The sequence below is a fragment of the Ascaphus truei genome, chromosome 2, assembly GCF_040206685.1.
Source record: "Ascaphus truei isolate aAscTru1 chromosome 2, aAscTru1.hap1, whole genome shotgun sequence".
Lineage (NCBI taxonomy): Eukaryota > Metazoa > Chordata > Amphibia > Anura > Ascaphidae > Ascaphus > Ascaphus truei.
The window spans coordinates 475,553,756-475,579,447 of NC_134484.1; the positions used below are offsets into that span (position 1 = coordinate 475,553,756).

General features: G+C 47.7%; 1 protein-coding gene across 1 annotated transcript in view; it reads right to left on the reverse strand.

Moving 5' to 3' along the window:
• Window positions 1–3,971: 3,971 nt before the first annotated feature.
• The window catches only part of LOC142487995 (uncharacterized), a 63,925-nt gene continuing 42,204 nt past the window's right edge, over window positions 3,972–25,692 (reverse strand). The window contains exon 4 of the mRNA XM_075588285.1: window positions 3,972–12,235. Within this exon, the coding sequence (XP_075444400.1) occupies window positions 8,331–12,235 (3,905 nt within the window). The 3' untranslated portion in view covers window positions 3,972–8,330. The remainder of the gene's footprint in view (window positions 12,236–25,692) is intronic.

Consider the following 25,692-nt stretch of genomic DNA (forward strand, 5'->3'; position numbering starts at 1 on the left):
CCCACTTTTCTCCCCCCCTCCCCCCGGTCCCTTTTTTTTTGTTTTTGTTTATTTCTTCCCCCCCTCGTCCCCCCCTTTTTTTTCTTCCCCCGTCTCCCTTTTTTTTCTTCCCCCCCCCCCCAACCACTTCTCTGCACAGAGAGACTGTCTCTGCCCGGGGGGGGAACCTTCTCTCATTGTCCCTGTATTATCCGCGTGTGACCCAAGTGCTTCATCTTGACCTTGAACAGCCAACTTCTGGTTAAGTAGAGTGCAAGCTCTCCGGCCCACACAGCCCGTCCTAAGGCAGACTGTTTGTATTGCTGCAGATTGGAGAGACCTCGGTGCGAGGCTGGAAGAGGATGAGCTGGATGTGGAGCTGTGCGTTGAGTGCCCAGGTCCGTAATGATGAACGCGCGATACACGCGTCCGATAACTATACAGTGAGGGTGTGACCCGGGGTCTGACACTGCAACAAAGTGTCCCCCCGCCCCCGTCTCTCCCTTCCGCCCTCCCCCCGTCTCTCCCTTCCGCCCTCCCCCCGTCTCTCCCTTCCTCCCTCCCCCCCGTCTCTCCCTTCCTCCCTCCCCCCCGTCTCTCCCTTTCTCCCTTCCTCCCTCCCCCCGTCTCTCCCTTCTCCCTCCCTCCGTCTCTCCCTTCCTTCCTCCCTCCCTCCCCCCGTCTCTCCCTCCCCCCCCCCCCGTCTCTCCCTTCTCCCCCCCCGTCTCTCCCTTCCTCCCTCCCCCCCCCGTCTCTCCCTTCCTCCCTCCACCCCCCGTCTCTCCCTTCCTTCCTCCCTCCCTCCCCACCCGTCTCTCCCTTCCTCCCTCCCCCCCGTCTCTCCCTTCCTCCCTCCCCCCCGTCTCTCCCTTCCTCCTCCCCCCGTCTCTCCCTTCCCTCTCTTTCCCCTCCCCCCCATCTCTCCCTTCCCTCTCTTTCCCCCCCCCCGTCTCTCCTTCCCTCTTTCCCCCCCGTCTCTCCATTCCCTCTCTTTCTCCCCCCCCGTCTCTCCCTTCCCTCTCTTCCCCCCCCCCGTCTCTCCCTTCCCTCTCTTCCCCCCCCCCCCGTCTCTCCTTCCCTCTCTTCCCCCCCCCCCGTCTCTCCCTTCCCTCTCTTTCCCCCCGTCTCTCCCTTCCCTCTTCCCCCCCCCCCCGTCTCTCCCTTCCCTCTCTTTCCCCCCCCCTGTCTCTCCCTTCCCTCTCTTCCCACCCCCCCCGTCTCTCCCTTCCCTCTTTCCCCCCCTGTCTCTCCCTTCCCTCTCTTTCCCCCCGTCTCTCCCTTCCTCTCTTCCCCCCCTTCCCTCTCTTCCCCCCCCGTCTCTCCCTTCCCTCTCTTTCTCCCCCCCCCGTCTCTCCCTTCCCTCTCTTCCCCTGTATTGGTTATTGGAGTGGGAACATTACCTTGTTATTGTGCGAGGTCCCGGCCACAGGAGCACATTGTACGACCTCCCCTTTCTCCGCATGCTGTGACCAGCTTCCCCGCACGGGAGGAGGTGTTAGTCCTCTGCATGTGAACGTATCTGATCTCTTCTCTAGCAACGGGAAACGGCTTCACGGCATAATAGTCAGAGGGGGCCGCATTGTATCCGGAGACTGCAGAGATACACGGACCCCGCGTCTATTAACTCCGTGCAGGGAGGTTTCATAGGGAACAGCTCCACCTTGAATTGGCAGGGGAACTTGTTTCAGGGAGAAAGTAACACCATTTTTTTAAGGGGGGGGGGGTCAATTAAGAGTCTCCATCATAAATGGAATAGGCCAGCACAGAGGGAAGACCTCCCTCTCATACACGATCCAGGTGTTCCAGGGGTGGGGCGGGTGTGAGGGAGATATCAGGTGGGACGGAGGGGTGCGAGGGGCAGGATGTCCTGGTTACCTCTCGTGTACAATCTGACCCTTCTCTTCCTCCCCCAGGGGAGCTGCTGGAAGACCGTGACAATGAGCCCCAGTGGGACATGGTGGACATTCTAATATTCCTGGCTGAATTCTTCGACTTCTAGCGTTTGAGCTTTTTGCTGTTGTTACTCTTCCTCGCCTCCTTTTTGTAATATCTGCTTCCAATAAACAGTTTATTTTTTAGGTAGGTGTCTGTCCCCCTTTCTGTAAGGTTAAATGTGCTTCAGAACAGGGGTCTTCAACGCGTCGGTCGCAAGCGATCGGTAGCTCACTGACTGCCACTGAATAGCTCGCAGTGCCAGCAGCGCTCCGGTGGTTACCTCTCCCCACTTCCGGGCCTCTCCTGCTCTCCTTTCTCCAATCCCCCCCCCTCCCCCTGCTGGGCCTCTCTGGCCTCTCTACCTGCTGGGCCTCTCTCCCTGCTGGGCCTCTCTGGCCTCTCTCCCTGCTGGGCCTCTCTGGCCTCTCTCCCTGCTGGGCCTCTCTGGCCTCTCTCCCTGCTGGGCCTCTCTGGCCTCTCTCCCTGCTGGGCCTCTCTCCCTGCTGGGCCTCTCTGGCCTCTCTCCCTGCTGGGCCTCTCTGGAAGTCGGGCTCAACTTCCGCATGTATAGTATGTATATCCCCTTTTGGGTTAACATTGTAGGCTCACATAGAGTAACGCTCCCCTCCCACCATAGGCTCTGCCAAGTTGCCCAGTACCAGAAGTCCTGCCCACTTCTGCTTGCTGACAATGACATCCCAGTAGGGTATATAAAGTGAGGGAGAAGGCTAGAAGTGGGTTTCCTGGAGGAGTCACGGTGGAGGGGCCTCATTGTGTATAGTGTAAATAAGGTAGTGTCTAGATCAGAGGTGCGCAAACATTCCCCCCCTGCACACCCGTCTGCTCGCGCCCCCTCTTATCTTGTCTCCGACGTCAAATGATGCCGCGGTGTCACGTGATGTCGCAACGTCATTTGTCTCCGGAGACAAGGTAAGAGAAGTTGGAGGCCTCTCGCCGTGCCCCCCAGTTTGCGCACCCCTGGTCTAGATGATTCTGTTGTTTGGGATAGTGCCCATACCACATAGTGTCTATAGAAATGGCTCATCCCTGCTCACATGGAGGAAGCTTGGGCCCAGATGGGGTTCCCTGAGCTGTAACCCCCAAGGCATAGCAGGATCCGCCCAACTGGCAGGTCCATAGGTAACTAATCCAGAAGGCCATGAGGTGGCATCCAGTACCCGAGACTGGGATACTGGCAACAATACGAGAAAGTATGGCCCAGATGGTGCTCCCAGGGAGCCGTGACCCCCCGTTCTGGCCGAGCCGTGACCCCCACCCCCCGTTCTGGCTGAGCGGAGCCGCGACCCCCATTCTGGGTGTGGGAGTCTCTGTCCTGCTTCTCATGTTCCCAACAGAAGGGAAAACAAATATAAGGTACTAAGGTTTAGCTATGTTCATTTCATTGGTATAAACATATTACTGTGACCCCGGGACGTGGGACCTGCCCGTTTCTAAAGGTGCTTCTTATAAATGCTGCTCCCCGCAGCATTGCCGTTTCCTCCGTGGCCTGGGCCACTAACCTGTATGTACCACGGCGGCCATTGTCCATGCGCTTTTAAGCCGAACTTTGAACACCGGTTAAACTACAAAACCAACACATTTCATTAACCCCCTCATTGCTGACGTCATGTCCGAATGCTTTTACTTGTTGCTCGGTCTGACTGCGATCAGCTGCTCCTTGACTTTGTGTGTCGTCCCCCCCTCCCCCTGTCGCAGAGATGTAGATTAATTTATATTCCTGAATTTTCCATCCATCCTGTTAATCATTTCCAATGGTATAAACACAACAGGAAAGGCTCCCGTTCAAATAAAGCCTTATGTTGTGGGGTACAAATGCGGGGTGGTTCTAGGTTTTTTGGAGGGGCCCTGCGATCCAGCCCTCGTGAGTTGTTGAGTGGGGGGAGAGGGGCTCTGCAATTTAACAATTACACAATAGTTGCATTTGGATTTGTGATGGGATTTCTAGAAAAAGTTCGGATGACCCCACTGGGTGTTTAACTAAACCGTGTACACAAGACACGGCTTCACCGAAGCTTGGCATTAACCAGACCACAAAATATCATTTGAAGGATTTTAATGGTCAATTTCAACATAGTTTTGTACAACATAGGATAATAACACATGGCTGTAAAAGAGAATACATTTCAGATACAAGCTATGACACAATGTAAGAAAAATGTATACACAATCAACTTCTTGAGTGAACACTTCCTATAGTGGGGAGAAGAGGGGACTACGAGACGTGTCTTGTAATAAAGAGTCTGTACACCAGAGACGGCCAACTCTAGTCCTCAAGGACCACCAACAGGTCGGGTTTTAAGGATGTCCCTGCTTCAGACTGAGCCACCTGTGCTGAAACAGGGATATCCTGACCTGTTGGTAGCTCTTGATGACTGGCGTTGGCCGCCCCTGGGGTAGATGTTTTGCAGAAGGAGAAATAGGTTACAGAACACATCAAAATGGGAAGTCCCAGGAAGAGTGGAAGGGAAAATTTCAATGGGGTCTTGGACCCAAAAATAGTAGCGTCCCCTTAGGGTGATTCACTAGTAAGAGCAAAACTGCCTCAATATGAGTCCGAAGCAACAATTTAATAGGGCCAGGACGCGCACAACTAATGATGCATTTATCTTCCACTGAGTGAACAGACGTAAATTCATCGATAGTTGTGTGATAGCCATGTAGAATTCTGGGCTCTAGCCACACAAAATAGCCGTCCCAGATAACCAGGCGAGAGAAGCCAGCCTGGGCGCCGGTTTTCTGTTGGCGCTCATTCCTTTCTTCCCTGCAGCCATGATGTTCAGAAGAGCGTAATCCACCTGTCTCCTGTTTATCACCGTCTCTAAAGCAGGACCGGACGTCAAGTCCTACTCTATATGAGGTGCACTTACTGAAGTCTCCCGGCTTCAAAACGGTCACTAAACCAGTTACAAAAAGAAAGGCGGCATGTTTACCTCATTCAAACGATTTCTTCAAAGTGCAGGTCTCCTCAAAGAGGAGATACAAAGCAGAACAGTGAGAGGTCCATATGGGATCTGGAACATTGTCTTGCCTATGTTTTTGGCTGTCACATGAAAGGAGAACTTCATTATGAACGTGTGAGTAGAGCGTTACTTTGTATCTCTTTGAGGAGACCTTCACTTTGAAGATATCGTTTGTCTGTTAGATTGTGTTGGCTGCACAAGCCGGATTCTCCGCGCCTGAGGCGGTTCTCCCGCACTTTTGGAATTATCTTTATCTCATGGAAATGACCATTTTCCCACAGATAAATCTGGTGCTGTGCTTTTTGCAGCTGGGAAACCCTGGTAAATAACACCCTATATATACACACACTATCTATACTAACTACATGAACCTACAGAAGTAAAAGCGATCTTATAAAGTCTCCGTCAGCAAAAAAAAATTCATTATATATAGGAAGCAGGGGGTCTCTGGCAATGAACCGCGTTAATTTCCGCTCCTGGGACCCACTGGTTCTTGAGATACTTACCAGGGAAAGTGCCGACACTGTCCCCACCAGGAGAAACAAAATGGAGGTTTAAATCTCCTGCATCACTCCCAGCCAATGGGGAGCATCGCGGTTTCCCACTGTCCGGCATCACACAGCGGTTTGAACCAATGAAGAACAGACGGCACCTTCTTTGGTAAGTATCCTGGGGCGCAGGGGGTGCACGCAGCTTAACACCATTCACCCCCCCCCACAGACCCCCTGTGGTGCGGGAGCAGAGGGGACTGCCACTTTGCAAGAAATAAAGTCCAGATGATGGGCTCAGTGTATAATGCGAGGTGCAGTGGCATTCAGGTTGATCCATGTGCAAAGTGGACTTTTCCCACACTAGTAAATAAGCATGACACGATACATCGGGAATCATGAAGCTCTGATGCATGGGGTCTGGTATTAATTCAAATCAATAGCAATTAAAGCTACATCGGGGTGTGATACCCTAAATCGGAGATGGATTAATCTGCCCCTTAAAACTACCCTATAATTAAGCCCCGTCATTAGAGAAATAGGACTTTATACCCACTCGCCAACTCTGCCACATCCCCTATAGTGTATAATGTGACATTGTATGAAGCCCACCTCCACACCCGATATTTTATCATGGGTTCCTGACAGTTTCTCTGGGATGTAATAACCCCACCACAAAAACGCTGTACAAATAAAACCTCTCGGTAAGCTACGTATTCGATATAAAAACACACGGTCGAAAATAAGAAACATTCAGGAACGCGGAAACCACAGAGCTGCGAGCTTCCGCTGACGGACATAGCCCGCGGAAATAAATATTTCATTTATAATAAGCTCCGAGGTCGGGAAAGTGCATGGAAGCAGCGCGCAGCCTCGGCGTCGCGCGCTCAATGTTCGTGTTTCCGTTCTATTCGCACCAGAACGGTCCGTCTAAAACAAGATTCTTTCAGAAGGAATTGATGGGCTGTATTTACGAACCACGTCATGTCCCCGGTTCAGGTAAGAAAAGCTATACACCCCCCCCCCCCCCAAAATATATATCGAGCAGCGCTGACTGTCGCTTTGAATTAAATACGGTTACATTTTTTTTTAAAAATCACAAACCTCATATGTTTGTAAATGCAGTGTTATGAATCTAAAACCCAGAATGTATTTACATTAATCACTACTCCCGTCTTCAATTTCCTAATGGAGGATATCTAGACATTTCCTATTTTATGCCTATACATTTGAGATAATGACATCTGTTTTCCATATGATCCTGGATTTAATAATAAACCCAGTTGGTGAGCAGGGTTTGGGTTCAAGGACCCACATCTGCATTTCCAAACCTTTGTCATGTTTGCGATAATCGGATGTTTTGTACGGATTTCACTTTCCTAGGTGAACAAGGCGAGATTACCACTTGCGCAGTTGATAGAACACACTTTCCCATAAATAAATAGAACTAATCGCGGAGTGCATTCCGAAATCCAATGGGTGCAATATTAGGTGGGAGGCCTCCCGCCACCGTCGCCCTCTCTGTAATGCAGCAGCTGAGCCGGGATTGTACACCTGCACGGTTATAACACCGTGGTGGCTGCAGACGGGAAGAAACGATGTAGCAGGAAGCAAGCGCAGGACCCATGTTCCAGGCAACATTAAACCAACTCGGTGAAGACTTCTGTGCAAACCGATAGTGACACCTCCAAAGTATAATGCAAGCAGGAGTTGGGAGGCCATGTTTACTAAGCGATGCTATCCCATAAGACACCTGATGACCCATTCACTTGGGTGGTAAGGTGTCTTATGGGATAGCACTGCTTAGTATATAGATGGGCAAAGATGCCTCTCCCAGCTTCTTCCTAGGATCCAGATAAGTGGACTCTGGGTGGAGACATCTTGTAAATGGCCAAAGAAAGATGGAGACGCGCACCGCAAGCAGATTCACGTATAGGTTGCCAAAGGGCCCTTTTGGCTGAAATCCTTTCACATGACACGTCGGTTTGGGCATTCTCGGATGTAGGAAAGCCAATGTTTCGCAGACTGCCCTGACACAGCCATTCTGCTGCCTGAAGCTCAAACAGATAAAAGCTACTTTGCCAAGATAAGAAATCAGTACAGATTCAAACAAGGTCATTCAACTCTAAAACCAGGGCAATGAGTATTGGGCTACACCTTCTGATAAAAACAGGCAGCATTAGTATACTCCTGACAGAATAAATGGTACACGGATTTATTCTGGGACAGCTTCATCAGTCTGAGTATTTCTTAAAAGCACATAAATTCATTTTCTTCATAAATACAATATCGGGCGATTAAAAAAGGGGCAAGCTAAGACAACGATCCTCTGTCCATGTTGGGATGTGTGAAGAAAGAGAGCAAAATGTTAGCTTTTACGAAATATTGACTATCGTCCTTCCAGCAGTAGCTGCAAATGATGTGCTCTGATTTAGGGCACTGAACAGTTTCTAAGTGTATTTCCATCATGCTGGAATGACGGAAGAGAGTTTTGAATAATAATGGTGTGCAACCTATTGACATAACGATGTGATGTTTAGTGAGGAGAGCTTTGGTCTGGGTGATAAATGGAGTTTGGTTTGAAAGAGAGATTACCCTTAGAGGGTGGAGGTTATAGACAGCAGACATATTTACTGTGGGAGGGGCCTATGGCCCTAAACATCTTTAAATATGTAGGGATCTGTAAGCATTCCAACAGTATGTGCAAGTGAAGGAAGTTATGATTTGTTATGTACTAGTGAAATGTCAGTAAGCCGAATGAACGCAAAGACAATGGGGTGAATATATAATACTTGAAAGAAGCTTTAGATACAGATCGAATCCTCTTTGTCAAAGTGCTATGCTTCGGATAAAGCTACATTAACTTAATGAGAGAAATTTTCTCCCAATCTCTTTTAAAAAATGTATTAGTTATCCAATGCACTAACTTTATAGTCAGAAGCTGCAGTCATTTGCTTATGTGAATCATTTCATGCAGTCTAAGCTTTGTCCGGTCAATGAATCGCTTCCCACAAACAGGGCAACCATAAGGTCTCTCGCCTGTGTGGATTTTCTCATGTCTTATAACATGTGACTGCTGTGAAAACTTTTTCTTACAGTAAGTGCATGTAAAGGGTTTCTCTCCTGTGTGTATTCTCTGATGGTTTACGAATGTCGACCTATCACTAAAGCGTTTGTCACATTCCATGCATTGAAACGGTCTTTCGTTTGTGTGGGTTCTGTGGTGCACCATAAGGGATGAGTTCTGGCTAAACCTTTTCCCACATTCCAGGCACTCGTAGGGCCTTTCTTTACTATGTATTCTCATATGGTATATGAGATGAAGAGAGTCGGCGAATGTGTCACCACATTCCAGGCATGTGTACGGATTCTCTCGTCCTAAGTGTATTTTGCTGTGATTGATAAGTGATGATTTGCAGGTAAACACTTTCCTGCAGACTTTGCACCGGTAACAATCCCCTCCTGTTAAAATAATCCTGCGCTTCTTCAAGTGCAAAACACAGCTCGTTTCTTTCCCTCCCTCTTGATTTGGCAGGCAGTTCTGCTTACGGTATTTACCGCATTTTATGCAAATACTGCAGTTATCCCCCACTTTCTGAGCGGTCACGGGATTGAGTTTGTTGCTACAATCTGCAGGTTTGGCTGCTGTGTTGGGCTCCCCATATTTGACACAGCCGGGCATTACGTTAACGGGGTCTCTCTCACATCCAGAACCTTTTTGCTTTTTCGAACTACTCTGGGTTTTCGGCGGTTCAGTTTTTCTGAACTTGCCACTGACAGAACAAGGCTGATTCTCTGCGCTGCTAATTTCATTTGTGACGAGGGCCGAGCTATCGTCAATCTGATCCAAACCACTAACACAAGCGTGGCTCTTTCCCTGCTGCACACGCAGCTTTGCTTTGCCAGTCAATTTCCCACAATTAGCACATACACCAGATTTCTTTCTTATATGGACCTCCTTATGGGGACCACATTTCTTATCCCTACAAGTTTTGGTTCCCAGCTTTTGGTGCCTTGTACAGGTTGATTTTGTGCCGACATTATTTTTCTTACACTTCAAACCTCCGAAACTTGTTGGCTCTTTTTCAACACTTGAACTACTCTGAGCGGCATTCTCACTGCATGAAAACTCAGCGGGTTTTTCGTTCCGGTGGGGTTTCTCTGGGGTCGTTTGAATGCATTTCTCGCTGCCGGGGCGCTTTTTTATTCCGGCGTTGTCCATCTCACTTGGAACATGAACGGAATTTCTAGCAAACGTTTTGTGACATTTGTTGCATGCAGAAGCATTATTCCTCATCTTGGGTTTGTGGCGGATTTGGGGCTTTGCCTTGCGAGTGATTTCTCCTCCTTTAGCGCGGGAATAGGACCGCTTCCCTGCGTGAAGTTTCTGTGTTGAGATTCGGTTCGATTTCTCTTCAGAAATCTTGTCACAATGTGCATTTTTTGACCCGATGTCCAGTTCCTCATCTTTTGAGCAGCTCGGTATAATAATACCAATGTCTCTCTCGCATTCCACTTCTTTGAGAATTGGGGTCTTTTTGTTACCGCTTGAACTGTCATTGAGGTTTTCTTTGATCTGCCCCAATTGGTTAGGTTTCTTTTTACTTTGGCTTTTCTGCAGTACACTTTGATCTGATCGTTCATGGTCAATACCCGGTGTATTCCCTGTGCCGATCATCTCAGGTAGAGCAGTGGTAGGGATCGTATCAAACATGTCTTTCCACCTATTACATTTACTGCACAAATAAGGGCTTTTCCCGATTTCGGCTCTCTGATGTATATTGAGCTTTGTCCAGTGAGTGATTTTCCCACAGTTAGTACATGAATAAGATTTTAAAATTTTTTGATCATTTTGTGTTGAGTTGGGATCGGAAGGTGCATCGTCTGACTTTTCTTCTTTTTGGGTTCCCTGCTCCTCGCCTGGACGTGCTTTTTGAGCAGTATTAATCTTGCGGTTAGCGTTGCCTTCTCTGTGTTTATGTTGCTTGTCTCTCTTGCTGTTTTGTCCGCGCTCTGTATCTTCCTCATGCAGATGACACATCTTTTTACTTTGAGTCGGTGTATTCTGCTTACCACTCCCCTCACTAGCACTACTTTTCGTTTCTGCTGTATTTGCCATTTGTATTTTGTTAGTTTCATCACCGAGTTGTTGTCGCTCTGCTCTCTGCATATTCTCCTTGTTCTTCTTATTGCATGGACTTGGGCTCTCTGATGTCTGGGTTCTGTTAAGCTCTTCATTATCTATGCAATGTCTCTTTGTTTTTGTTCTCTTGGTTTGTGTGGTCTCTTTGCTGCTTTTCTCAGTCTCATTACATGGATCGGAGACCCCAACCCCCTGAGATTGTGTGGCCTCTTTGCTGCTTTTCTCATTACATGGATCGGAAAACCCAAACCAATGAGATTGTGTGGTTTCTTTGCTGCTTTTCTCAGTCTCATTACATGGATCGGAGACACCAAACCCTTGAGATTGTGTGATCTTGTTTTTCTCACTCACGTTAAAAGTACTCTGTTGCTTTGTTTCTAGGATAAGTGTGGTCTCTGTGCTGAGTTTCTCACCCAAATTCCTCACATGTGGACATCTTGTTCTCTGCATCTCTACAGCCTGCTCCCCCTCACTAAACGCACTTTGATCATTTGCTCTCTCGATGATATACATGGTGACTTTCTCATTAAACGTGACATGTCTATTTCTTTTCTTGGTTGGTTGCTTATTGGTCTTTTCATTCACAGCACATGTACCACCCCTGCCTTTTCCCTGTGTTTGTGTCAGTTCTTTGCCGTTTTTCTCATTCTCCGTGTTGTCTTTTCTTTGGAATTTCACAGCCTTTGTTTTTCCCCCACTCTGATAACCTTTAGCAGCCTGCCCTCTTACCTGGGTCTCCTGGGTCTGTGTGGTCTCCAAAGAGTTTTCGCTCTCTTCGGGTGCATCTAGGTCTCTTTTTCTCTGAGGTTGTGTGGTATTTGCTATGATCTTGTCTACAACTTGAGTTTGGGTAACTGGTGCATCTTGTTCTCTCCCAACACATGTTCCTAGGTCACTTTCTCCCTGGGGTTGTGTGTTCTTTCCAGTTGTAACATCAGATGTATCATGGTCTTTTGTTTGGGTTGTGCCCAGATCTCTTCCATGGATCTGAACGGCCTCCGTAACTTTTTCCTTTTCATTACAGCTACCTGGACTCTCCATACTTTGGGTTTGTGTGGCTTCTTTATTTTCCTCACAGTGGTCATCTTTTCTCTGTGTGTATGTAGCCTGGACATTTGGGTTATGAGATGAACCCATGTCTTCTTTGGGGGATTGTATAGGCTTTGTATGTTTCTCAGTCCTGCCACACATGACTGGGTCCTCTGTTTGTTTGACCGGCTCAGCATTCATTTCACTGTTACTTGTGCATTGTCCATCTATTGTTTGGGTTCCTGTGTCGGCATCTTTGAAAGTAAAATCTGTGCCTATGAAGGATTCTCCTGCCACTGATGATCTTGGATTCTTACCATCTGGTGACTTATAAAGTACATTGTCTGCAATGTCCTTGTTCTCCGAACTGCAGAGAGTCTTCCTTGTATGGCATCTCTTATGGTTCTTGATTTGCTTCTTTCTCTTTGGCCATCTAAATGGGTTCACTCTTGGGTATCTTCTCTGTTGGTTTACACTTTTCTCGCTAGCATCACTTGTATCTGGATTCTCAACCACAGTGTTTTCCTGAAGTAATGCATTGACGGAAGGAATATCTGACGTGCTTAAATTCATTACGTACACCTCTTCTCCTTGCAGGCATTGTTCTACATCAGTTCCATTTTCCCATTGCCTCGGCTCGCTGACATCACGCTGCTCCTCATCCGTGGACCCATCGCTCGCTGTATTAAAACACATGGAGAGTTAAGACGTTTTATCATTTGCGAAGGAACTATATATTTTCCTACTATGTAAACAGTGTGAGAAAGAGCTTTTCCTTTGTACGGGACTGCATGAATTAAGGACAATGTGGGGTTATTCATTATAGTGCAATGGGGAACTGTACGGAAACTTACATGAGTCAGAGAAATTCCCCAAATGAAGCACCATTTTAATCCCATAACACATTGGTCTATTGACAATAACCTTCTCTCAATTCATTGTTCCAGAAAAAAACTATTCTCAACACGTAAATGTTAAAGGAAGTCACTTTAGATGTCGACCAGGTACCACATTGTCTAATAAACCAGTTTGATGAACATTATTTGAACTTAAATAAGGAGATGTGTGTACATTCACTGGCTGTGGTGGCTAGGGTTGCCAGGAGACTTCTCCAAAAATACTGGACTCAATGGTGAAAGGTGCGTCAGGTCACTATGTCCAGGGAGGAAAATACCGGACACATACATGTCCAGTATTACAGTACCTCTCATTTTTTACTGGACAGAGTGTCCAAACACAGGCCAGTCCGGTTCAATACCGGACACCTGGCAACCCTAGTGGAGGCATCTTTTTAGTAATAACAAGTTAACGCCACAGTACCAGATAGACGGGGAAATTACTTTTCTTTTAGACATTTCCTTTACTTTTCTTTATCATCACATATTTAACAGCAAAATCCCCAAGCAGATTTACATTTTTGACTCAAAACCATTTGTGCTGGGTCTCCTGTAGGTGGCCACCTGTGTGAATACTCCAGGACATGGCTTAAAACTTAATCCAGACCAGCACAATCTGCACCCACAACTCATTTAGGTATCATCTCAGAACTGGCTCCTGATACAAGTACAATGGATGATGCGTTCCTGGCCATTGTGGTTTGTTGCATTTAGGTTGTTCCACTCTAAATTGTGTAACCCTATGAAGCATGTAGCGCCATAACATGAGCATTACAAATATTACAAGGAGCCATTACAGGAAATATGTTGGTGCATGGTGGATCAACCAATACAGACGGGAGGGATTATTCTACTAGCCCCGAAGTCATCATTGTGAAACCTGTCTTTATTCGGCATGTTCACAAGAAACGTTATGAAATATGAGACAAACCCTGTTCTCTATTGCAAATCACTTCCTCTAAACCACGTCTATAAAAAGTGACAACCCGCAGTTTAACAGTCAGTCTTCCCAGATTGTACTAGAAGCGGAATGACCCCAGGTGCTAACTCCATCCCCAGTCTGATTTACGGGTTTTGCTATCTCAGCCAAACCCATATTTCAGGCTCTGGCTGGAATTTACAATACCAATATCACCGCCCTTCAGGTGTTCTTAGAAAAAAAGACGATTTTTTAGCCGCGGTTTGTATAACGGAGATATGAGAATAGCAGTACTGGGCAAAAAAAAATAATACGAATTTGAGGTTTTTTTGACAAACCGACCGGATTGTCAGTGCCGGAGTAAAAAAGCCTTTTATACATGGAGTGGGCATGCGAGAAGTGTGTACAGGGCTAGCAAAGCACGGCCACCCGCTGCGAAAGTGCACAGAGCTACTAGTGCAATCCCCAGACACTGCGCATGACACAAGGAGGCCGTCATTTCAAGTACCACTGGATTAATGTTACAATGTGGATACCATCAACAATTATCACCGTCTAAAAGTCTGTATGGAGACAACGGAGCCAGTATCCATGTGGTGAAGACAAAGACATGGCTTCCATATCCAGCGTCACCTCCTCCGGACCAGACAACCCATTTCCTTGCAGGTCACTAGGATACCATATTACATTGTATTACATGTGTGGAAGATTAATGTGGAGCTATTTATTAAACTCCGGAGGGTGTTTTCAATGAAAAACAGCTATTTTCACATGCAATGCATTTTACTGTATTTAATTGTGTTCACAAAGTTATTTGGAACAAAAAGCGTATATTTTTGATCTCACAAAGCATACTGTTCCTGTTAGTGCCAGAGTGTGCATTTTGATGCTAGTGCTTATTTTTGTAAATATAATTTTTCCCTCCTGTAATTTCCCGATTTTTCCTTCGATATTGGAAAAGCATATTTCAGAGCAACTTATATTTTACTGTGACACAGGATTGCACACGCACACGCTTTGACTACCTCACGTATGCACTTTTTATCTTTGCACAGTTTTTTTTTCTTACACCCATTGTTCTCACACATTCACGTCCAAAGCCACAGAGACAGAGAAACAGACACAGACACAGACACACACAGAGACAGACACACACACACAGAGACAGACAGGCAGACACAGACAGAGGAAGGCAGACAGAGAGACAGAGGCAGGCAGACAAAGGCAGGCAGGCAGACAAAGGCAGAGGCAGACACACAGAGAGACAAATTCACAAATGAAATCATTTCAAATAATGAACAACAACAACATTGTTGGTCATTTAGAGGTGCACTGCAGGAAACAAAGTGTCCCTTTCAAATGTAAAGAACAACAACAGACAAAATGAAAGTTAAAGCTCCATCTCCTCCGGTCCAATGTTTTTCTTTGACTAAATGCAGCCGTTTCCTGCCTTTAGGGTAACGCAATGATCTAAGCTGCCGATGGATCCGTTCTCCCGTGATCAATCAGCGAGGATCCTGCGTCCCAGGGCGCGCAATATTACCATCTGCTATTTGTGAAGTGCCAACAGATCCCGTAGCGCGGTACAATGAGGGTGCAGAGTTATGTATATTACATAAACACAATGACATACAAATAAGGGCAAATAGATGAGGTCTCTGATCCTGAGAGCTTACACTCTACAGGGACTGAGGGACAACGTGGAAACTAAAGGTAAAATGCTGCTCGCAGTGGGATGGAGTATGCCCCAGCCACACACTTAGTACCAATAGGTTTGGGGTTGTTAGAAAGCATGGAGTTTGATCCAACCGCACACCTGGTACCAATAGGGTGGGGGGGGGGGCGGGAAGGGTTTAGAAGTATGACAGAAAGGCTTCCATAACAAAGTTGCGTTTTCAGAGAGGTGGGGGAGAGCCTGATGATACGTGGCAGGGAATTCCGTGGCAGGGAATTCCAAGGGCCAGCACGGGAGAGGTCTTGTAGCTGGGAGTGAGAGTTAATAAGGCAGGAGGTAATGCGGATGTCGTGGGCAGAACGTAGGGGGCGTTTAAGGATATACAGTATTTGCTGGGTGAGGGCTGAGATGTAAGGGGGGGGGCAGCGTTGTTGAGAGCTTTGTAAGTCAGAGTTTTACATTTTATTGTACAGGACATGGGAAGCCAGTGTAGGGATTTGCATAGTGGAGCAGCAGAAGTGGAGCGGTGAGTGAGGTAGAGGATATGGGAAGCCAGTGTGGGGATATGTGCAGTGGACCAGTAGACGTGTAGCAGTGAGTGAGGTAGAGGATATGGGAAGCCAGTGTAGGGATATGAGTAGTGGAGCAGTAGAAGTGGAGCGGTGAGGGAGGTAGAGGATATGGGAAGCCAGTGTGGGGATATGTGCAGTGGAGCAGTAGAAGTGGAGTGATTAGTGAGGTAGAGGATATGGGAAGGCAGTGTAGGGATATGAGTAGTGGACCAGTAGAAGTGGAGTGGTGAGTGAGGTAGAGGATATGGGAAGTCAGTGTAGGGGTATGAGTAGTGGAGCAGTAGAAGTGTAGCAGTGAGTGAGGTAGAGGATATGGGAAGCCAGTGTGGGGATATGAGTAGTGGAGCAGTAGAAGAGGAGCGGTGAGTGAGGTAGAGGATATGGGAAGCCAGTGTGGGAATATGAGTAGTGGACCAGTAGAAGTGGAGCGGTGAGTGAGATAGAGGATATGGGAAGCCAGTGTAGGGATATGAGTAGTGGAGCAGTAGAAGTGGAGCGGTGAGTGAGGTAGAGGATATGGGAAGCCAGTGTAGGGATATGAGTAGTGGAGCAGTAGAAGTGGAGCGGTGAGTGAGGTAGAGGATATGGGAAGCCAGTGTAGGGATATGAGTAGTGGACCAGTAGAAGTGGAGCAGTGAGTGAGGTAGAGGATATGGGAAAGCCAGTGTGGGGATATGAGTAGTGGAGAAGCAGAAGTGGAGCAGTGAGTGAGGTAGAGGATATGGGAAGCCAGTGTGGGGATATCTTCAGTGGAGAAGTAGAAGTGGAGCGGTGAGTGAGGTAGAGCAGCGGTGCGCAAACTGTGGGGCGCGACCCCCAGGGGGGGCGCGACACTGCCGACGGGGGGCGCGGGGTTTACAGAGGCCCCGCGCGCTTCCCGAAGGCACTTAAATTAAGTGCCGGGGGAGCTGCAGGGCCTCTGTAAACCTATCTTACCGTGGCTCCGGCGGCTTCCTCCCTGCGTCGCCATGGCAACGCGGCGTCAAAATGACGCTGCGAAGTCATGTGACGTCACGTTGCTATGGCAACGTGACGTCATTACGCCGGAGCGCGGGTCAGTTGGGGTTGGGGGGGGGGGGGGCGCGGGAGTGAGGGGACAGCCGGCAGGGGGGCGCAGGGAAAAAAGTTTGCGCCCCCCTGAGGTAGAGGATATGGGAAGCCAGTGTAGGGATATGCGTAGTGGAGCAGCAGAAGAGGAGCGGTGAGTGAGGTAGAGGATATGGGAAGCCAGTGTAGGGATATACACTGTGGAGCAGTAGAAGAGGAGCGGTGAGTGAGGTAGAGGATATGGGAAGTCAGTGTAGGGATATGCGTAGTGGAGCAGCAGACGAGGAGCGGTGAGTGAGGTAGAGGATATGGGACACCAGTGTAGGGATATGAGTAGTGGAGCAGTAGAAGTGGAGCGGTGAGTGAGGTAGAGGATATGGGACGCCAGTGTGGGGATATGAGTAGAGGAGCAGTAGAAGTGGAGCGTTGAGTGAGGTAGAGGATATGGGACGCCAGTGTGGGGATATGAGTAGAGGAGCAGTAGAAGTGGAGCGGTGAGTGAGGTAGAGGATATGGGAAGCCAGTGTGGGGATATGTGCAGTGGAGCAGCAGACAAGGAGCGGTGAGTGAGGTAGAGGATATGGTACGCCAGTGTAGGGATATGAGTAGTGGAGCAGTAGAAGTGGAGCGGTGAGTGAGGTAGAGGATATGGGACGCCAGTGTGGGGATATGAGTAGAGGAGCAGTAGAAGTGGAGCGGTGAGTGAGGTAGAGGATATGGGATGCCAGTGTGGGGATATGAGTAGAGGGGCAGTAGAAGTGGAGCGGTGAGTGAGGTAGAGGATATGGGAAGCCAGTGTGGGGATATGTGCAGTGGAGCAGCAGAAGTGGAGTGGTGAGTGAATTAGAGGATATGGGAAGCCAGTGTAGGGATATGCGTAGTGGAGCAGCAGACAAGGAGCGGTGAGTGAGGTAGAGGATATGGTACGCCAGTGTAGGGATACGAGTAGTGGAGCAGTAGAAGTGGAGCGGTGAGTGAGGCAGAGGATATGGGAAGCCAGTGTAGGGATATGAGTAGGGGACAAAGGTGAAAAGGAAGTGCGCAACTATTAAACAATATCACACACGTGAAGTGATAATACAGTGATAATAAAAGTATAATACGTGACCTATTAATCAGATTGGTGCGTCTGCAGCTGTGGTACCGGGGATGGCTCAGAGCACCCTCTAGAACGTCAGACAAATGTACAAAAAACACAGCGCACAACGCTCATAGTGCATTAAAAGTATATTAAGACAGTAAATCAATAAGGTAACTATTGTGCGTACATCAATAAAATTCAAATAGGCATTTTAGGGGTAAGTTACCCATTCACCAACACTGTAAACCGGATCAGATGTCATCAGCAGGGGCCATGCACAAACACTGTGGACCGGATCAGTTGTCATCTACTGGAACTGGAGCTGGTACGTGAATCCCAGGTTCCAAATGGGTAGGTAAGGAGTCCTTTAACTGTACCCGGTAAAAGTGAGCAGTGTCCAGCCACTTGCGGCTCACGGGGGAACGGCCGTGTCCCGCGGGTCTCAGCGATGGCTGGTTTCTCTCCTTCTGTCCACCGCTCCAGCACTTCCGGGTAGTGACGTCACTACAGCTCGCGTCACGTCACAGTCCTTCTCCGGTGGCCGGATCAGTATAAATAACGGGGCAGAGAGTCAAATAGCACACTTCCAACGCGTTTCGAAACCGTATAGGTTTCTTCATCAGGGAATAAAGAATGGTACAATAACTAACATTAAAATACCCCACGCTAGCAGCCCATTGGTCCGTCGCACGGACGTCCTATGCAATGGGATAGCGGCAAGGGGGAGTGAATCCTTACAAAAAAACTTATCAACAACAACTTTATTATTCATAGACAACACACAATTAAAAGGAAAACGATTCTAAAACAAAAGAAAAAAGTATTAATGCATCATAATATTTTAAATAATTACAATCTAAAAATAAGTGCACACTAGCAATCAGAAACAAATGGAATAAGGACATTGAATAGAAGTTAGAAACTTATAAAGAAGAAGCATGAGCTAAAAAATGAACCCTGGCAAAGGGACATTATTTTAAAGGAGCCATCATATACAATCCCATAGTATGCTAAAAATTATTTTCTATATAAAAAAATAAATATATATATATATATATATATATATATATATATAAAATTTTATTACACATATACACTTAAAAATTTTACTATATAGATATTTAAAAATATATATACTCTAAAAGATCAAAGGAATTGATTGAAATAAAAATGACCAATATAGATAATACAAATACTCAATAGAGGGACCAGATATCAATATCCTCATTTACACCCCCTGGAAGTAGTGTGTTCAATTTATGTATCCAGAAGGTTTCTTGTTTTGACAGTTCTTTAACCCTATCCCCTCCCCTTCTATTTCTCTGTATATGCTTAATGCCTTTAAACAAAAGAGAGGAGGGGTCCCTATTGTGGTGTAGTGCATAATGCTTAGATAAGCTATGTTGCATATATCCTATTTTTATATTTTGCAAATGTTCTTGAATCCTTACTTTTAATGGACGCTTCGTGCGTCCCACATATTGCAAGGAGCACGGGTATTCTATTACATATACTATATGGTCTGCATTGCATAGAATAAAATCAGTGACTTCATGTTCTTCTCCAGTGGAATTACATGTAAATGATTTCCTGACAGGATGCATGTGTTTACACACCGAGCACTTTCCACATTTAAAGTTCCCTACAGGTTTTGTGTTCAGCCACCGTTTCTCCCCAGTCAGATTTTCTTTTCTTTTAATGTCACTGGGTGATAGTACATTTTTTTAGATTTTTGGCTTTCCTGTATATAAATTAAGGGTGCTTTGAAATGTGGGCACCTAGTATCGGGTCATTAGAGAGAATAGCCCAGTGTTTTTTCACAATCTGTTCTATTTGCACTGTCATTGAATTAAAACTGGTGATAAAGGCCACATTACATTTATCCTCATCTACCCTTCTATGTTCTCTTTCTTTTCCTTCGGAATTAGCATTGTACTTCTATCCAGTTTCCTTACTTTATCCAAATCATTCATTAGTTTATCCAAAGGGTAGCCCCTTTCTAGAAATCTGGATGTCAATTTTTTAGCCTGTTCTTCGAAATCTCTACCCAAACTGCAGTTTTTCCTTAATCTGTAACACTGGCCACTAGGTATGTCCCTTTGCCAGGGTTCATTTTTTAGCTCATGCTTCTTCTTTATAAGTTTCTAACTTCTATTCAATGTCCTTATTCCATTTGTTTCTGATTGCTAGTGTGCACTTATTTTTAGATTGTAATTGTTTCAAATATTATGATGCATTAATACTTTTTTCTTTTGGTTTAGAATTGTTTTCCTTTTAATTGTGCGTTGTCTATGAATAATAAAGTTGTTGTTGATAAGTTTTTTTGTAAGGATTCACTCCCCCTTGCCGCTATCCCATTGGATAGGACGTCCGTGCGACGGACCAATGGGCTGCTAGCGTGGGGTATTTTAATGTTAGTTATTGTACCATTCTTTATTCCCTGATGAAGAAACCTATACGGTTTCGAAACGCGTTGGAAGTGTGCTATTTGACTCTCTGCCCCGTTATTTATACTGATCCGGCCACCGGAGAAGGACTGTGACGTGACGTGAGCTGTAGTGAAGTCACTACCCGGAAGTGCTGGAGCGGTGGACAGAAGGAGAGAAACCAGCCATCGCTGAGACCCGCGGGACACGGCCGTTCCCCCGTGAGCCGCAAGTGGCTGGACACTGCTCACTTTTACCGGGGACAGTTAAAGGACTCCTTACCTACCCATTAGGAACCTGGGATTCACGTACCAGCTCCAGTTCCAGTAGATGACAACTGATCCGGTCCACAGTGTTGGTGCATGGCCCCTGCTGATGACATCTGATCCGGTTTACAGTGGTGGTGGATGGGTAACTTACCCCTAAAATGCATATTTGAATTTTATTGATGTATGCACAATAATTACCTTATTAATATACTTTTAATGCACTATGAGCGTTGTGCGCTGTGTTTTTTGTGTATATGAGTAGGGGAGCAGCAGAAGAGGAGCGGTGAGTGAGGTTGAGGACATGGGAAGCCAGTGTAGGGTATATACATAGTGGAGCAGCAGAAGAGGAGCTGTCATGGAACAAGAACTACATTTCTGACTCACCCCCCTCTCTCCTTTGCAGCTTCTGCCTGTCAGATCTTATTCTCAGCTGCATGGAGTTTGCACACACATACTGTGCCTGTGTAACTCGCAACAATGTTGCATTTCTTGCCTCTGGGCATGAAAGCAGTGAGCTGCTACTGCAGCCCCTGTGATCCTCACCAGAATGGGCTAGTCTGCCCCCCCCCCCCTCCTGTTTGGTCTAGATAGTCTGTCCCAAGGCTATTCCCTTTACCCACATTGCCCCTCACTTCCTTTTCCACCATACCTCTGGATGAGTGAGTACCTTGCTGTAAACCCCTGTACTGGTACTGTAGGATTATCTTTTTCACCTGCTCTTAACTACCAAGGCACCCACAGAGAGACACTAATCATACATCAACATCTCTTCACAAGTGACTGTATTTTATGCTACTTTCCCCAAATAAAGTAAAGAAAAGAAACAGAACTTGTTGTGCTTGGGAAAGAGGGCCGAGTTGACACTATCTGGGCTAAATCATCTTACACATGACCCCTGGCTTTCAGAATAGGAGCGGTGAGTGAGGTAGAGGATATGGGAAGCCAGTGTAGGGATATACATAGTGGAGCAGCAGAATAGGAGCGGTGAGTGAGGTAGAGGATATGGGAAGCCAGTGTAGGGATATGAGTAGTGGAGCAGCTGAAGGGGATCGGTGAGTGAGGTAGAGGATATGGGAAGCCAGTGTAGGGATATGTGCAGTGGAGCAGTAGGAGTGGAGCGGTGAGTGAGGTAGAGGATATGGGAAGCCAGTGTAGGGATATGAGTAGTGGAGCAGCTGAAGGGGATCGGTGAGTGAGGTAGAGGATATGGGAAGCCAGTGTAGGGATATGTGCAGTGGAGCAGTAGAAGAGGAGCGGTGAGTGAGGTAGAGGATATGGGAAGCCAGTGTAGGGATATGCGCAGTGGAGCAGTAGAAGAGGAGCGGTGAGTGAGGTAGAGGATATGGAAGCCAGTGTAGGGATTTGCACAGCGGAGCAGCAGAAGAGGAGCGGTGAGTGAGGTAGAGGATATGGAAGCCAGTGTAGGGATTTGCACAGCGGAGCAGCAGAAGAGGAGCGGTGAGTGAGGTAGAGGATATGGGAAGTCAGTGTAGGGATATGCGCAGTGGAGCAGTAGAAGAGGAGCGGTGAGTGAGGTAGAGGATATGGGAAGCCAGTGTAGGGATATGCGCAGTGGAGCAGTAGAAGTGGAGCGCTGACTGAGGTAGAGGATATGGGAAGTCAGTGTAGGGATATGCGCAGTGGAGCAGTAGGAGTGGAGCGGTGAGTGAGGTAGAGGATATGGGAAGCCAGTGTAGGGATATGCGCAGTGGAGCAGTAGGAGTGGAGCGGTGAGTGAGGTAGAGGATATGGGAAGCCAGTGTAGGGATATGCGCAGTGGAGCAGTAGAAGAGGAGCGGTGAGTGAGGTGGAGCATATGGAAGCCAGTGTAGGGATTTGCACAGCGGAGCAGCAGAAGAGGAGCGGTGAGTGAGGTAGACGAGTCTGGACGCAGTATTGTTGATGGATTGGAGTTGGGACACACGGAAAAGAGGAATGCCGGCTGGCAGAAGGTTGCAGTAGTCAAAGTGGGACAGGATCAGTGAGTAAATGAGGATTTATGTCACATGACGAGTGAGAAATGGACGCGTCCTCGCGATGTTTCCGAGGTGGAGGCGGCAGGACATGGTGAGTGCTTTAATGTTAGGAATGAGGGAGAGAGTCCAGGATTATCCAGAGGCAGCAGGTCTGGGGTGTTGATGAGATTGTGGGATTATTGACCATGAGAGAGAGTTTGGGTGTAGGGATGGCAGTGAGGGAGTTTGGGTGTAGGGTTGGCAATGAAGGAGAGTTTGGGTGTAGGGGTCGCAGTGAGGGAGAGCTTGGGTGTAGGGATGGCAGTGAGGGAGAGTTTGGGTGTGGGGTTGGCAATGAGGGAGAGTTTGGGTGTAGGGTTGGCAATGAGGGAGAGTTTGGGTGTAGGGATGGCAGTGAGGGAGAGTTTGGGTGTAGGGATGGCAGTGAGGGAGAGTTTGGGTGTAGGGATGGCAGTGAGGGAGAGTTTGGGTGTAGGGATGGCAGTGAGGGAGAGTTTGGGTGTAGAGATAACAGTGAGGGAGAGTTTGGGTGTAGGGATGGCAGTGAGGGAGAGTTTGGGTGTAGGGGTGACAGTGAGGGAGACTGTGGATGTAGGGGTGACAGTGAGGGAGACTGTGGGTGTAGGGGTGACAGTGAGGGAGACTTTGGGTGTAGGGGTTGCAGTGAGGGAGACTTTGGGTGTAGGGGTTGCAGTGAGGGAGAGTTTGGGTGTAGGGGTTGCAGTGAGGGAGAGTTTGGGTGTAGGGGTGACAGTGAGGGAGAGTGTGGGTATAGGGGTGACAGTGATGGAGAGTTTGGGTGTAGGGGTGACAGTGAGGGAGAGTTTGGGTGTAGAGATGACAGTGAGGGAGAGTTTGGGTGTTATGGTGACAGTGAGGGAGAGTTTGGGTGTAGGGATGGCAGTGAGGGAGAGTTTGGGTGTAGGGGTGACAGTGAGGGAGAGATTGGGTGTAGAGATGACAGTGAGGGAGGCTGTGGGTGTAGGGGTGACAGTGAGGGAGAGTTTGGGTGTAGGGATGGCAGTGAGGGAGACTATGGGTGATGGGGTGACAGTGAGGGAGAGTTTGGGTGTAATGGTGACAGTGAGGGAGAGTTTGGGTGTAAGGGTGACAGTGAGGGTGGAGTTTGGGTGTAGCGGTGGCAGTATTGTATTATATGTCTTTATTTATATAGCGCCAAAAATGTACTCGGCGCTTCACAAATAATACAGTACAGTGAAATATACTACGATAAGTGCAGCAAATTCAGACAATAGGAAAGGAAAATCGCTGCACCGGAGAGCTTACAATCTAAGAGGTATGTTATTAGACTTACAAAGACAACAGGTGAGGGAATAAGCGCTGTAGATGGCAGTCCTTGGCCATAATGGGTGGCAGGGGTGACTGTGGGTGTGGGACAATAGCCACGAGTGCAGGCTATTGGGATGCTTGATTTGTGGGGGGAATTTTAAGGTTATTATTAAATTAGAAGGTTAACACAATTTACAGGGGAAGAGGTGGCAGGGAGGTGTGGGTGAGAGCAGATGTGTATGTCTGTGTTCAGGTTTAGGGGAGATCCCCAGAAGCAGGAAGGAGTAGATAGAGGGTGTGAATAGAGGATTTGTGTGGGTGTTTTTGATTGAGGGGTAAAGAAGTTGTTGGGAGAGAGGTTTATAAATAATGGCGCAGTGGGGACGTTGGAGAGAACAGAGACGTTCACCAAGGAGTGAGGAAAGAGTAAACATAAAAAGCAATAGGGAGGGCATAGTGAGATGCAGGGGGAGACTTCCCAGGTACTTGGGGATAGAAAGAGTACCAGGAATCACAGCGTATCGAAAGTAAAGTTCTCACAGCTGCAGAGTTGTTGTGCAGAGTCCCGATCTTCCTCCAATCTTCACCTCCAATTTCAACACCAAAATTAACTCTGCCAGACACTTTAAGATGGGAAAAACAGCCAAATGGCTCACAGCCAAGATAGTCTGTCTTAAATACTGTGATCACGTGCAATTGAATAACAATTAAGGGAGGGGTCTGCCTAATCAACTCAAGGAAACATATCCAAAAAGTTAATTAAATGTTAAGTTCTCTTGCAATTGATAGCAGGAGAATTCAGCTCAAAGTGAGGGAGAGTTTGGGTGTAGGGGTGACAGTGAGGGAGAGTTTGGATGTAGGAGTGACAGTGAGGGAGAGTTTGGGTGTAGGGGTGACAGTGAGGGAGAGTTTGGGTGTAGGGGTGACAGTGAGGAAGAGTTTCGGTGTAGCGGTGACAGTGAGGGAGAGTTTGGGTGTAGGGGTGACAGTGAGGGAGAGTTTGGGTGTAGAGGTGACAGTGAGGGAGAGTTTGGGTGTAGAGGTGACAGTGACAGAGAGTTTGGGTGTAGGGGTGACAGTGAGGGATAGTGTGGGTGTAGGGGTGAGTGAGGGAGAGTGGGCGTAGGGGTGGCAGTGAGGGAGTGTGGGGGCGTAGGGGTGACTTTGAGGGAGAGTTTGGGTGTAGGGGTGACAGTGAGGGAGAGTTTGGGTGTAGGGGTGACAGTGAGGGAGAGTTTGGGTGTAGGGGTGACAGTGAGGGAGAGTTTGGGTGTAGGGGTGACAGCGATGAAGAGTTTGGGTGTAGGGGTGACAGTGAGGGAGAGTTTGGGTGTAGGGGTGACAGTGAGGGAGAGTGTGGGTATAGGGGTGACAGTGATGGAGAGTTTGGGTGTAGGGGTGACAGTGAGGGAGAGTTTGGGTGTAGGGGTGACAGTGAGGGAGAGTGTGGGTGTAGGGGTGACAGTGAGGGAGAGTGTAGAGGGAGAAAGGGGGTGGCCCGGTATTAAAGGGGTTGCACCCCATTTGGCCATCCCCTGACCTCACCAGGGAGACAAGGGGTTAACTGGGCTGAGGTCCAGAAATGTGATTTAACCCTTGTTATGACATGAAAATGTGTATTCCCCTGTTCCCATGCTTTATTGTAATATCTGGTTTAATCAGTGTCTGCATCACACACACACTAGGATCCATCCGGGAGTACAAGGGTTAATAGTTCTTTAGTGATTATAGCCCTTTGTGTAATTTTCCCGCCTTTTCAGGCACCATTTTGCAGGGTCCCATAGGCCGCCATTGAAGCTCCATGCGTTTCAATGGCGAATCCTGCTGTTTTTGGTCCTGTTTCCGGTGAAGACCAGCAGATGGCGTCCGAGAGGAGGAGCGGCGGTTTCCCATTCCCAATGGGCCCATTGACTTCAATGGAGGTTCCTCGACGGAGCTTTCCAGGAACGAGTTGGCTGCCGTCCAAACCGCAAAACCGCAAAGCGG